Source organism: Ochlerotatus camptorhynchus, unplaced genomic scaffold, assembly GCF_037179485.1.
Source record: "Ochlerotatus camptorhynchus isolate MF236.1 unplaced genomic scaffold, CSIRO-AGI_Acam_v1.1 ptg000277l, whole genome shotgun sequence".
Classification (NCBI taxonomy): domain Eukaryota; kingdom Metazoa; phylum Arthropoda; class Insecta; order Diptera; family Culicidae; genus Ochlerotatus; species Ochlerotatus camptorhynchus.
Window position 1 is genome coordinate 2,868,908 of NW_027040766.1, and position 13,302 is coordinate 2,882,209.

Below are 13,302 nucleotides of genomic sequence, written 5' to 3' on the forward strand. Positions count from 1 at the left end.
ATGTTATCTGTCAAACTTTCATAGCGAATCAAAACAAACATAGTGTAGTAATAGAATTTCAACTAGAATAGGGTACGTTAATCGTTTGCTTGGGACCAATAGGCTACTAAAGTGGTGAGCCAATTTAAAATCGTTAGTTTCGTATTGATTTTTGATATAACTCACGTGAAAAGCATAATCCAACACCGGTGACAAGTACTTCTGGCGGGTGGCGTTGACAATGTTGTTCAACTGAACACTCGAGTCCCAGCAGAAACTTTATGATGTTGCAGGAAAACTAGACCGGCCTTTCACCGGTTACGAGTATCTATTGTTCGGAGCGTTCTGGATTTCAATTATCGTTCTTTTGTTGAAAAATTGCGGTTTGAATGCACGTAGTTTTAAGATTATCCACCGAGTCGAGTATAATTAGATAAAAACGAGTACTGAACAAGATAAAAAATGGCTACAATAGAGCGGTTAAAAATCGACCAACCAGTGTGAAGGTGCACATTTTTTTATATTTTACCTTGGTCTATTTTAGTTTGACTGGTCCAAAAGTGATATAAATTTAAATCTAGAACAGACCACCGCTAACGATGCCCTAAGGCTTTGAATTTTGTACACGGAGAAAAAATACCACCCAAAATTTGAGTTCTTTGTACTTAATTTTGACTGCAGTCTCTCACTTGCACTCGTTATTGTTGTCAAAAAAGGAACAAGAGGTTCGAACCAACGATATAGTTTAGCCCAATGAGTTACTTTTGAGTAAATTGCATTTTCTCAAATTTACGTGAATTAAACTTAATTTTGGGTAGAACATACTTAAGAGTAGGTATTTTTTTGCTGGTGTTAAATATAAACTACTATACACGGTAACCAGCGTAAACACATAAATGAGTATAAAAATACACATTTTTTAGGTTTATATGCAGCTGTCAAAAAATGTGTAAATTTGGGGATCTTAAAATGTGTAAAAAATACACATTTTAAGAATGTAGTTCCAGTCAAAAAATGTGTATTTTTATACTCATTAATGGGTAAAAAAATACTTCAAACTTTGCTCTATCCTGCCTTGTTTACGCACGTAATTTGTATATATGTCAGTGAAGTACACCAGGAAAATGAAAGAACTACGGTCCAAGCTGGACAGTGCAACGATGGACATACTAGAGGGTAGGTGGTTTATACTATTTTCATAGTTAAGTTTTAGAAAAATAATCATAATCAATGTCCGGTGTCTCGCTTGCTTGCTTCATAATGATGTTTGTTTTTTCCTTGATTTGTTTTCCGTGCTGAGCACCAATGCTACTGACGCCAGGAAGGCAGCTCCCATACCTGGATCCTACCTATCGATCCATGAACTCATGAACCGGGGACCAATGGCTTTACTTCCTGTCCGAAGGAAGGCGCGATTCTCGGCGTGATGAGAGATGTTATGCCTCAGAACATCCCAGCGGTACCGCCTGGGATTGAAATCAGGTCTGCTGGGGTAAGAGGTAATCACGCTTATCACTATACCACCGGCGCCGTTACTGATTTTTTTTTATGGCATTCCTTTTTAATAAAATATTATTGTATTCGAGCAATCTTTATTTAATCTTTGACACAAATAAGAAAATTCCGAAGTTAATAAAAAACCATGCGCAACCATTGTATTTAAGTTTTAGAAATGATTACTTTTTACACATTTTGCTGTAAAACCCGTTCTTGAAAAATGTGTAAAAAATACACTTCTTTTGACGTTTGCTGGGTTTACACATAAATGTGTAAACGCAGTTTACACATTTTATGAGTAGGCCCATTTTTTCTCGAAATGTGTGAAATTTTACACATTAATGTGTTTACGCTGGTTACCGTGTATGCGATTTACTCAAATTTGGGTTACTGGGCTGAACCCCGGAATTGAGAAAAAAGTGCTTAATTTTGGGTAGTTTTTCATCTCTGTGTATATTTACCTTGGTACACTGTAACTGGAAAGTACTCATTAATGGGTGAAAAAGTGCCCATTTCGAAGTAAAGTAGATAAACTCATTTAATGGGTAAAACGTCTTTACCCATTAATGGGTAAAGACCTTGTACGTCAAATCATGGGGTACTTTTTTACCCATTTTTAAATAATAATTGTCTTTATAAAATGGGTACAAAGTACCCAATTTTGAAATCCTTAAACCAGGATTTTTCTTTTAGAATTTGTATGATTTATGGATCATTGAAAAAGCCACAATGAATAGTTAAGAATACAAAACGTTATTTATATTTATATCTTTATTTCACCATTTTCCATCCAGCGGTCTTTCCATCGTTCGTGCAAGAAATGGTGCTCCCAAAGCTCTCCTGGGATCACCTTGCTGATTCGGCTAGTTCTGTCCCTGCAAGTTTCAGATTGATTTTTAGATGTGGGCAGAAAGAAATAAAATAAGAAATACACACAAAAAATAATCATTTCTAAAATTAAAAAAACCATTGGTCAAATTAAAAGTTTTCGTTGGTTCTTTTTGGTAGAAAGTCCGAAGCATTCAGAATAAAAATGTGTAGCCTGTCAAATCAAAAGTTAAGCCCCTCGTTAATTTTAAAAGTTGAAGCTTTCGAATCAAATTGTAGAACTGTCAAATGAAAAACCAATGCTTTTAAAATAAAGTACAAAATGTTTCAAATAAAAAAGGTTTTTTTTTTTATCATGACAATATATGTTTTATCTCAAATTTGAAATATTATCAGGTTAATAGTTTTCAAGATTAAAGACAAATACCCTTACTCATATTTGTACCATTTATAAAAATTGTCTTTATTCATATACTTTATATAGAAAATGAAAATACATCATTGTTTTTGGAACCAGTGCAGATTTTGTCCGAGTCCTAGGATTCAAATGCCATCAACACCGATGAAAGAACACCACCTGCCACTGGAAACGACCACCACCCGAACTAGATCACTAATGGTCCAGGATAATTCATACATCATTGTGTTGTTGTTCAGCCGCTCTACATCCACATACCATCGGCTGTCAGATTCCGGAATGATGGGTTTGGTGCAATGTTACGGGGTTTTTTGCGCGGATTGTATTTTCTTCCAAGAGAGACGCTTTAGACTGTTACGGGATTTGTTGGCCGATGATGACAGTGATGTATACGGTGACAACCAGGAACCACCCGACGGAAACGCTTGTTTGCCAATAGTTAGCGGGCTGATCAATGTAGCTACAATGTTAAAATAAATTTAATCGATCCTAAGAAAAACAAAAATCCAACTCCCCTATCATTCGCTGTTGTAGCGGTGGAATCACAATCAAGTACCACTGTACTACCTTCACCGGAGGTATCTATCAAATAGTGATTCCACGCATTTGATTTCCGTAGAACGATTTGTTTTCCTCGTCTCGCCAACTCAAATTTGGCGGTAAATTAAGTGGAGTTCAGTGCTGCCAAAAACTTTACTATGAAGAGGTATTTTTGATAGCTGAACAACTTTTATTTTAAAAAATGTACTTTTAAAATTACAAGTCAGAAATGAAAGAAACACTTTCAAACCAAAGATATAACCAACAATCAATACGAAACTAACGATTTTAAATTGGCTCACCACTTTAGTAGCCTATTGGTCCCAAGCAAACGATTAACGTACCCTATTCTAGTTGAAATTCTATTACTACACTATGTTTGTTTTGATTCGCTATGAAAGTTTGACAGATAACATCAGGGGTGTGTGGATTCATGCAGAACATGCAGGGGTGAGTGAAATAGCTTGGGACTGCTTGGGACCGTTGTTCTGGTACTGAGTGAGCCAAAAATAATAATGATTTTCTTCGGGACCCAGTGGTCTTAGAGTTACCTCTATGATATAACTTTCATTTTGAAAATTTTCACAGTTAAAACTACGAAATTTAGAAAACTTTTATATTGAAATTGCATCATTTTTATAGCAACAATTTTAGTTATTTGTGTGTACCTACTTTTCAAACGAGCAATTTCCATTCGACATCGTTAAGGCACTTTGCGACTGAAGCGAGGACTGGAAGATGTTATCTAAGTTGCTTTGCACCCATTAATGAGTAAAAAAGTACTCATTATTCTCGCCCGAAGCGCTCTGAGAAATGGGTAAAAGAGTACCCATTATTTGAAATTGAACTTCACCCATTATTTGACAGCCTCATATAGTCATCAAAAATGGGTCCTTTTTTACCCATTAATGGGTACATGGCAGTTGCAGTGTATACACTGAACGAATTCCAAGCCGTTATTCAAAACTTAGAATAATTTTGAATTCGTGGTTAACCACATTTCAATCTTCTTAGGGCCGTTTTCTTCACTCCCGCTTAAATCTTAAACCAGGCTTACTCATATAGTTAAACCTGGTTTAAGGCTTAAGCGGAGGTGAAGAAATCGGCCCTTAATGTGTAAAATAATATCTGTTTGTTTAATATTTATAAAATGGGGAGAGTTTTTGTTTTACGCGTGTTTCGTAATTATTGATTGACCCTTAATAAAAGTCTACAACGTATTTTCACCCATTGATTCAGCCCTGCAATAAGTAAACAATCATACGAAATTGTCAAACCGAAAATCAAAAACATTTTTCTCGTGCGTTGTACACATCTCGTTACTCGTGTTTCCTATTTATTTCACGATTAAAATACCTCTGCTGGGAAAATGTCGAAAATAAAGCACACAACCGAAAAAGCATTGCAATTGCTTCGAACCCTACCGCGCGTTTCCATTGCGAACATCAGGGATAATCCGAATTCCAAGAAACCGGTAAGTGGCCCTCGGTTGCATGTTTACATAATCCCATCTTATAACAGCATAATATGTTTCAATATTTTAGCAAAAGCGCGGCCGCGCACAACACGGTGGTGACAAACACGGCGCCGGCAACAAGGGTTCCAACCAGCGACAAAACTACATGCGACTGGGCTACGAAACGGGCAACTCGCCGTTCTATCTGCGCTTCAGCTACGAACCGTACTACAAGGGTCACCATCTGAAGCGCGAATATCCCCCGATCAGTTTGCACCAGCTGCAGAAGATGATCGACACCAACCGGCTCGATACTAGTCAACCGATCGATTTGACCACGATTTGCAACACCGGATTGTTTCAGGTTCGACCGGACCAGTTGCACCATGGAGTACAGATTACGGACGAGGGCGCCGATGAGTTCCGTGCAAAGATTAATCTGGAGGTGCAACATGCTCCGGAGTTGGTGATAGCGGCGATTGAGAGAGCTGGAGGAGTTATCCGGACGGCCTATTACGATCCGCACAGTTTGTTTGCAGTGGTGAATCCGAAGAAGTGGTTCGAGAAGGGTGTTCCTATTCCGAGGAGGATGTTACCACCGCAGGATGCAGTGGATTACTATACAGATGCGAAGAACCGAGGGTATCTGGCGGATCCGGAGGAGATCAGTAGGGAGCGGTTGGTGCTGGCGCAGAAGTATGGGTACGAGTTGCCGAAGATCGAGGAGGATCCGGATTATGAGATGCTGGCACAGGCGAAGGACCCTCGGCAGATTTTCTATGGGTTGAATCCGGGATGGGTGGTCAGCTTGAAGGATCGAGCGATCATTAAGGCGAAGGGAGGTGAGTAGTAGGGTTTGAATTGTGTGGAAATAGAGATTGTGTGTTGTACTAGTTGAGATGTTGCGGTGTTATTTCGGAGAAATTCCTTTCGAGAGAGAAGTATGGTTAGAATCTGGGTTTTTATTCAATATAATAGCTACATACAATTTAGTAGAATGAAATCTTTTTACAAATGAACGGCTTTTCTAAAACTATATCACTTCTCTGATTGTAACATCTTTTCTTTCGCGCATTGAAATCTACGTACTATCTTAGGATCTTACAATTCATAAAGCTATTTATAATAAATCTAATTCAAAAACCTCATCACGATTCCGACGACAGCAGCCAAGATCACCGAGGACCATTGCCTCTTTCCAGAACCGCTCTTGAACGGATTCAACCCGGGTCCATCAAAGTCATCGTAGATCGGCGTTCGATTGTAGGTGGCATAGTACCAATCCATGTCCTCTCGCTTCCGTATCTCATTGCCCTCGATCGGGTGATGATGGTGCTGTGCCAGATCGACGATATTCTGCGTAACAAAGTCACCTCCGTTGTCGTACTTGGACACGCTTCGATGCGTCCCGGCCGAGAATTCGTCCACACGTGGAGAACTTCCCACAAACGGGGTCACCGTAGAGGAAACAGGAGAGGCAACCTTCACGATCGTGGACTTGCCGGGCGGTCGCTTTGTGGCACTTGATCCTCCACCGCTGCCACTGGGTACAGTGTTCTGTTGAGCCGCTGATCCTGGTGAGACCAGCGCCGAAAGGGAGCTTGGAGAGTGGTTGACTCCGTCGTAGAGCTCGCTTGTTGGTGCACGGGTTAGCTCTCGGGTCATAGTGGGTTCGTTCTTGTGCAGAGTGTAAGGTTTGTTGAAACTCAGGGGCCCAACTGTGGTAGCGGTTCCCAGTTCGATCGAGAGACGCGTGGTAAGATCGGACTCTTCGTATTTGGAAGCTCCTCGGAATGGTGTAGCTGGTTCCTGGTCAATCTCCTCCTCCGTATCCTCTTCTTCTTCGCCGTCCTCATCGTCATCTTCTTCCATTTCGGAGTTCTTCGAAGGGTTCGGTTTCTCCGTTATCTCGGAACGATTTGTGCTTTCTTTGGTGTTTTCTGAATCCTTGGGTGGTGCAGCGTGGTGAGACGTGGGTGGTGGATTCCCGTGGGTTATTCCATCGACAAAGTAGGGAGCATGGTGAGACGGCTTGATGGTCGCTTCGAATTTATTCTTCTGCAGATAGCGCGTCGTATCGGATACCAGAGGAACGCGATCGCTGAATTCTTCCGGCCACTTTCCAGGGCCGGAGATGTTCTGCTTGATGATCTTGATCGTAGGATCGGTTATTGGCTTAAAGCCACCTTCACTGCCAGGAATTACCGGAGTGAAACCACCCTTTTGGATGTCAGGTTTCTGGAAGGACGTCTGGAAGTAAGGCCTATAGAAAAGGTTGTTGTCGTTGGAAGCTCCTGGATTCTTCTCTTGGTTATCGTCGGAAGTTTTCACCGCGATGGCCGAATCCAGTCGATCGCCGTTTTTGTAATTCGACGGGCCCGCCGGGTCATTTGGACGGTACACCTGAACCCTTCCTTTTCCCCTAGTTCCCGCAGATGCTCTATTGTTGGAACTTCGCCCGGATCCTCCGAACATCTTCCCAATGTTCAAACTGGGGATCGGCACTCCAAAGAACGTAAACGGCGAGTTGTTCTGCACTGTTGGTGGTGGTTGATTGTACAGGTTGTTGAATTTGTTATTGTTGAAATTGACGAAACCCTGGCTGAAGTTGTGCGGGCCTTGAGGGTCTCCTGAAATAGTAGATCCATTAATTTGTCCCACCAGGTTACTATCGTTCAGTGCGTTGGGGTAGTCAATGTACTGGTCCAAGAAGTACTCACTTTCCACCGGCGATGGCGGGATGGCGATGCTGCCAGGACCAATTCCCGGTGCCGGTCCCGGAGGCAGCGTTTCGTAGCTCTCCGATTCACAATCATCGAAATCTAGACCACGCGTGAAGACGTCCCCATGATCGTTGGTCAATGGAATACGTTCATCTGGACCAGTGCCAGCTCTTGCACCAGTGTTACATTCATTTCTAGACAGACGCAAATCCATGAGCAATTTCCCGTCCCGACATCGCGGACCTGGGTAGAGATTTCCCGTTTCCTGAAGCCAACCACGGTACCACAGCATATCGCAGTTGCAATCCAGCGGATTACCTGAAATGATCAATCTTTATAATTCTATACCAAAAACCAAATTCAACCGCAACTCACCATCAATATCCAGAATGGCAATGTTGCTTCGCAAATTACGGAATACCGATTCCGGGACCCGAATCAGCTGGTTGTTGCGAATGCTCAACACCCGCAGTCTAGGCATCGTGGCGAACGGTTCGCCCTGAATTCCGCAGATTTTATTATTGTCGAGCTTCAGTTCGACGATCCAATCTAGACCACGGAGCGGGTTGGGCGTGATCTTTCGGATGAAATTCCCGGACAGATCCAGCACCTCCAAATTACGTACACTTCGTAATCCTACGCTATCCAAGTTGCGAAATTGGTTCGATGAGAGGTTCAGATACACGATCGACGGTGACCGGTAGAAGGTCTGTGATGCGACGAACTGCAGATTATTCTGCTGCAAGTGAACGGCCTGTTGGGAAAAAAGTCACAATACAGTTATTCATAATTAAGCTAAACCTTCAAGCTACTCGCCTGTAGATTCGGTAGATCTTCAAACACTCGATCTTTCAAATCGGTGAGCTTATTGTCAGCCAATACTATCTCCTGTAGTTCGGGCAAATTACGCAGCGATCCATGCTCCAGATTCGTCAACTCATTACTTGACAAATCCATGTACTGAAGCAGCGGTAGGTTTCTCAAGGATCCTTGATGAAGCTGATTCACCCGATTGTTGGAAGCCTTCAGCTCTTCCAGGTTTCTCCACGAGCCAAGGACATTCGGCGTCAGATCCGTCAGTTCGTTGAAACTAACGTCAATCTCCCGCAGCTCACTTAATCCAGTCAACGATTCCGGTAATTCTCTCAACTTGTTGGCAGACAGATCAAGTACCTGCAGCGATCGACTATTCCGGAAAGCCTTTGCCGAAATATCCACTATACTGTTTCGCGAAGCATCGAACCGCTCCAAGTTTCCGTTGCTATCCAAAAGGTGATCGACAAGCACCTCGATCCGATTGCCCTGCAGGTTCAGCTCCCGTAGGTTCTCCAGTGAACTCAGCGACCGCTCGTGAAGAGCCAGTAGCCGATTGTCCTGCAAGTTGAGTAGCTCCAGGCGATTCATCCCAGTTAGGCTGCCTTCGTCTATACTTTGAAGCTGATTTCTGGCCAAGCCGAGGATTCGCAGCTGAGGGGTCGACTGGAACGTACCTTTGGCAAGTCGAGTCAAGTGGTTGGCGCTTATATCCAGCATTCTCAAAGCTGGCAGATCCAGGATGTTGGAAGGTGGTTGTGGTAGTGTTGCGATTTGATTCCGCTGAAGGTTTACCCTTTCGACGGCTAGCGGTAGTCCCGGAATGAACTCCTGAAGCTTGTTATTGCCAGCGTCCACCTCGAAGAGGTGGTTCAGATCACGGAAAGTTGCTGGGTGGATCAAACTCAATTCGTTAAACGAAATGTTCACTGTTTCAAGCATCGGGCTGTTTACAAAGGCAGCTGGATCGAGAACACTCAGCGAGTTTCCGCTGATGTCGAATCTTCGCAGGGATGGCACTCCAATCAGGAGGGTTGGTTCTACGCGGTGAAAGTTGTTGTACGAGATGTCAATGCCCTTGAGCCCGGGAAGATTCCAGAAGGGCATCGGAAGCACATCCGAAAGGGAATTGTTACTCAGACGGAGCTCGCGAAGTCCTGGCATAGCCATGAAAGCATCCCGCTCGATCATCCTAATCTTGTTGTTGTTCAGGTACAATTGTTCCAAAGTACCATGACCTCGTAGAGCTCCGAATGGGATCGCTTCCAGTTTGTTGTAACTCAGATCCAAGAACCGAAGCATCGGCAGGGCATCCAGCAGTGAGCGAAGTTCTTCAACGCGAGCAACTTCATTCTGCTGTAGATGGATAACTTCCACTCCGCTTCCGGAAGCCTGCAGGAACGACTCCGGATGAACTCGTCTCAAATAGTTGTTCTCCAAGTGAACCAACTTCAAGCTGGGCGTCCTATGAAACGCACCGTGAAATATCTCCGTAATTGTATTGTCATTCAGGTACAATTCCTTCAATGCCGGAAGATCAACGAAACTAGCTTCGTTTAGTTTGGAGATCACGTTCCGGTCCAGCTTCAGCACTGTCAAATTAGGAATGTCCTTCACTGCCCGTCCGATCATTCCAGCATCGGCAAGCTTATTTCCGCTAAGCTGCAGCGTCTTTAGACTTGGTAGTCCAGCGAATGCCCTCAGATGGACCCAATCGATCCCGTTTTCAGACAAGTTGATCAAACTCAACTTGGGCAGATCGTTGAATAATCCACCTTCCAACCGCGTCAACGTGCGACTACCGGCAATGCTAACAGTTTCCAGATTCTTCAAATCTCGGAAACTCTGTGGAGACATCTCGATCAGGGATGAGCTCTGCACCGAGATGTACCTCAGCTTCGGTAGACTGGAAAAGTCCGGCAATCGCTTCAAACTATCACTCTGAATCGTTACGGCTTCCAGTTTGCGCAAACCTGCCAGGCTGTCCACCGGAAGACTACGTAGATTTCGTTCAACGATGAACACCTCGACCAAGCTCTTGTCCAGATCGTTCAACCACCCGTTGGAAACTCGTTCCAGACCATTGTGTCGCAGCATCAACCGAAGGATGTTCAACGGAGCGAAGGTTCGTCCGGGTAGAGAAGGGAGGAAATTGTTCTCCAGTATCAATTCATCAATGGGTCTATTGATGGATTTGGAAACGGCTTTCAAACCGGTCAGTACACGTGGCAAATCGCTGTGCGAGCACCTGTGGATGAAAGGTTGTTCCAAAGATCACTAACCGTTTCGCGGGATAGGAGGGTCATACTCACCATATTTGAATTTCGCTACCCCGTTGGGAACATCGACAGGGCAGAATGATATCTTGCGGAGGACAAATTGTGTCCCGTTGACCTGAGGCACCGTGCCAGCTTCCGGCGATGGCAGCGAGCAACCCGATCGTCAACAGAAGCTTCGAGGGCTTCACGTTCGATCGTCTGCCACATTTTGGTAACAGTTTTATGATTTTCTCCATCTTGATTCGGATCTCGTCGTAGACGGAACGGTAATGTGCATTCAATACTATCCAAATTTATCGTTCGGTGAATCTGTTTTCATTTTCTGCCGGTTCGGTACTTTCACTTTCAATGTTTTCATATCTCATTATAAATGCACAACAAAAGAGTCCGGCAAGGTTTTATCTTATCGTCAATTGGTGGTAGTTCATTTTCCTGTGGCCACTCGTAGGTTTATGGGTGCATTCTTTGCGTGGGCTGCTGAACATAAAGGAAGGGTAACGGATGAGCTTTGCTGTTCATCATCTTCGCTGGAAGAGGTTAACGTTAGTCAGTAATTGTGTGTTATGGTAAATATAATTATTCACGCATGGCTTGTGGTGATTATATGGGATTTATTTAATTAAAACTTCAAATATGCTCTTAACGCGAAGCATACCGAAATGAACATCATTTTTTGGCACGATTTTATTTTTTCTAAAAACATTGGAAAAACATATCATAAATCATTGAAAATCAGTATTTTCCTGTGATTCTTATGTAAATTTATATATAAACACATTATTATCTATTAAATCATTTCTAGGTGGGCGTTGACCAGATTTGGATTTTTCAGATATAATCTTAAATAGGACCTAGATTATTTAACACTCCGAATACGGTGGGTAAAAAACTAGCCGACTACGAAGCCTCCAAAAAAACGTGTAACGGCAAGTTTGCAATGGCACAACTTAGCCATTTCTTAATGAATTTCAAAAATTGTGGTACCTTTAGAATTCCTAGGGTTTCTAGATGATTTTGATTGCAAACTTGGAAATAGAGTCGTCTACTCTTTTAAAAAGCGAAAAGAGTTGTTACACGTTTTTTTGAAAGGTGTGTTTGTAGGGTTTTACAAGTGGCGCAAGATCTGTAATTTAGATTAATGGGCACAAATGTTCACAATTAGCCAGAATACAGTCATGGTTCCTATATATGGATCCTGGAGACAACGGAACGGTCCTCGAAAAATTCGGAACATCCGTAAAAATGGTCAATCCATGATCCTGATCCTACACCTCTGCGGTTTTTTTTAAAAAACATTAGGAACTGTGATACAAAAAAATATTTGGGGTCGTGACATAAACATGTACCTGGATGGCCATGGGACCGTCCTCCGGATGATCCGGAACATCCGTAAAAGTGGACCATCGATGAAACTGATCCTAGAGCTCCGTGTTTTTTTAACATTAGGATCTGTGATATAAGAATTAATTTGGGTCATGGACCCAGATGGCCATGGGACCGTCCTCCGGAAGATCCGGAACATCCGTAAAAGTAGTAAATCCACGATCCTGATCCTAGAGCACCGCGTTTTTTTTATAAACATAAGGAACTGTGATGATAGAAAGAATTCGGGCTTGTGACATAAACATGAACCTGGATGTCCATAGGACCGTCCTCCGGAAGATCCGGAACATCCGTAAAAGTGGACCATCGATGAAACTGATCCTAGAGCTCCGTGTTTTTTTTAACGTTAGGATCTGTGATATAAGAATGAATTTGGGTCATGGACCTTGATGGCCATGAGACCGTCCTCCGGAAGATCCGGAACATCCGTAAAAGTGGTCAATCCACTCTCCTGATCCTAGAGCTCCGCGTTTTTTTTTAAACATTAGGAACTGTGATGATAAAAATAATTTGGGGTTGTGACATAAACATGAACCTGGATGTACATAGGACCATCCTCCGCAAGATCCAGAACATCCCTGAAAGTGGTCAATCAATGAAAATGATCCTAGAGCTCCGCAGTTTTTGAAAAAAAAACACTAAGAACTGAGATGATAGAATGAATTTGGGGTCGTGACATAAACATGGATCTTGATGGGTATGGGACCGTCCTCCGAAAGATCCGGAACATCCGTGAAAGTGGAAAATTCACGAAACTGATCCTAGAGCTCCGTGGTTTTCTTGAAAACGTTAGGAACTGCGATATTAGAATGAATTTGGGATCGTGACATAAACATGGACCCAGATGGCCATCGGACCATCCTCCGCAAGATCCGAAAATTCCGTTAAAGTGGTCATTGTATGAAACTGACCCTAGAGCTCCACGGTTTTTTCGAAATCACTTGGAACTGTCATATATAAATTAATTTGCGGTCGTGACATAAACATGTACCTAGAAGGCCATGGGACCATCCTCCGCAAGATCTAGAACATCTTTAAAAATGGTCAATCCTTGAAACTGATCCTAGAGTTCTACGGTTTTTTCGAAAGCATGTGGAACTGCGATATAAGAAAGAATTCGGGGTCATGATATAAACACGTACCGGAGACGAACCAGCCCAGGGCTGAAAGTCTCCTTAATAAAGATAAAAAAAAAACATGGACCTGGATGGCCATAGGACCGTCCTCCGGAAGATACGGAACATCCGTAAAAGTGATCCAGAGGTTTCTTATATCACAGTATTTAAAAAAGAACTGCAGAGCTCTAGGATCAGTTTCTCAGTATGATAAATTTACGGATGTTCCCGATCTTTTGGAGGACAGTCTCATGGCCATCCGGATCCATGT

General features: G+C 42.9%; 3 protein-coding genes across 2 annotated transcripts in view; 2 read left to right on the plus strand and 1 right to left on the minus strand.

The window, feature by feature from the left end:
- Tdh (L-threonine dehydrogenase) overlaps positions 1–13,302 on the plus strand; it is a 470,436-nt gene that overhangs the window by 343,585 nt on the left and 113,549 nt on the right.
- On the plus strand, positions 4,554–5,614 carry mRpL15 (mitochondrial ribosomal protein L15). The gene is made up of 2 exons (XM_065227955.1): positions 4,554–4,736; positions 4,807–5,614. Exons 1-2 carry the CDS (start codon positions 4,632–4,634, stop codon positions 5,566–5,568), a joined length of 867 nt encoding a protein of 288 aa, XP_065084027.1. The 5' UTR covers positions 4,554–4,631; the 3' UTR covers positions 5,569–5,614.
- atk (artichoke) overlaps positions 5,712–13,302 on the minus strand; it is a 36,331-nt gene continuing 28,740 nt past the window's right edge. Inside the window, exons 2-6 of the mRNA XM_065227860.1 lie at positions 10,567–11,007; positions 8,258–10,502; positions 7,817–8,195; positions 7,439–7,759; positions 5,712–7,348 (exon numbers count right to left, since the gene is read on the minus strand). Coding sequence (XP_065083932.1) covers positions 5,850–7,348; positions 7,439–7,759; positions 7,817–8,195; positions 8,258–10,502; positions 10,567–10,769 — 4,647 coding nt within the window. The 5' untranslated portion in view covers positions 10,770–11,007 and the 3' untranslated portion in view covers positions 5,712–5,849. The remainder of the gene's footprint in view (positions 7,349–7,438; positions 7,760–7,816; positions 8,196–8,257; positions 10,503–10,566; positions 11,008–13,302) is intronic.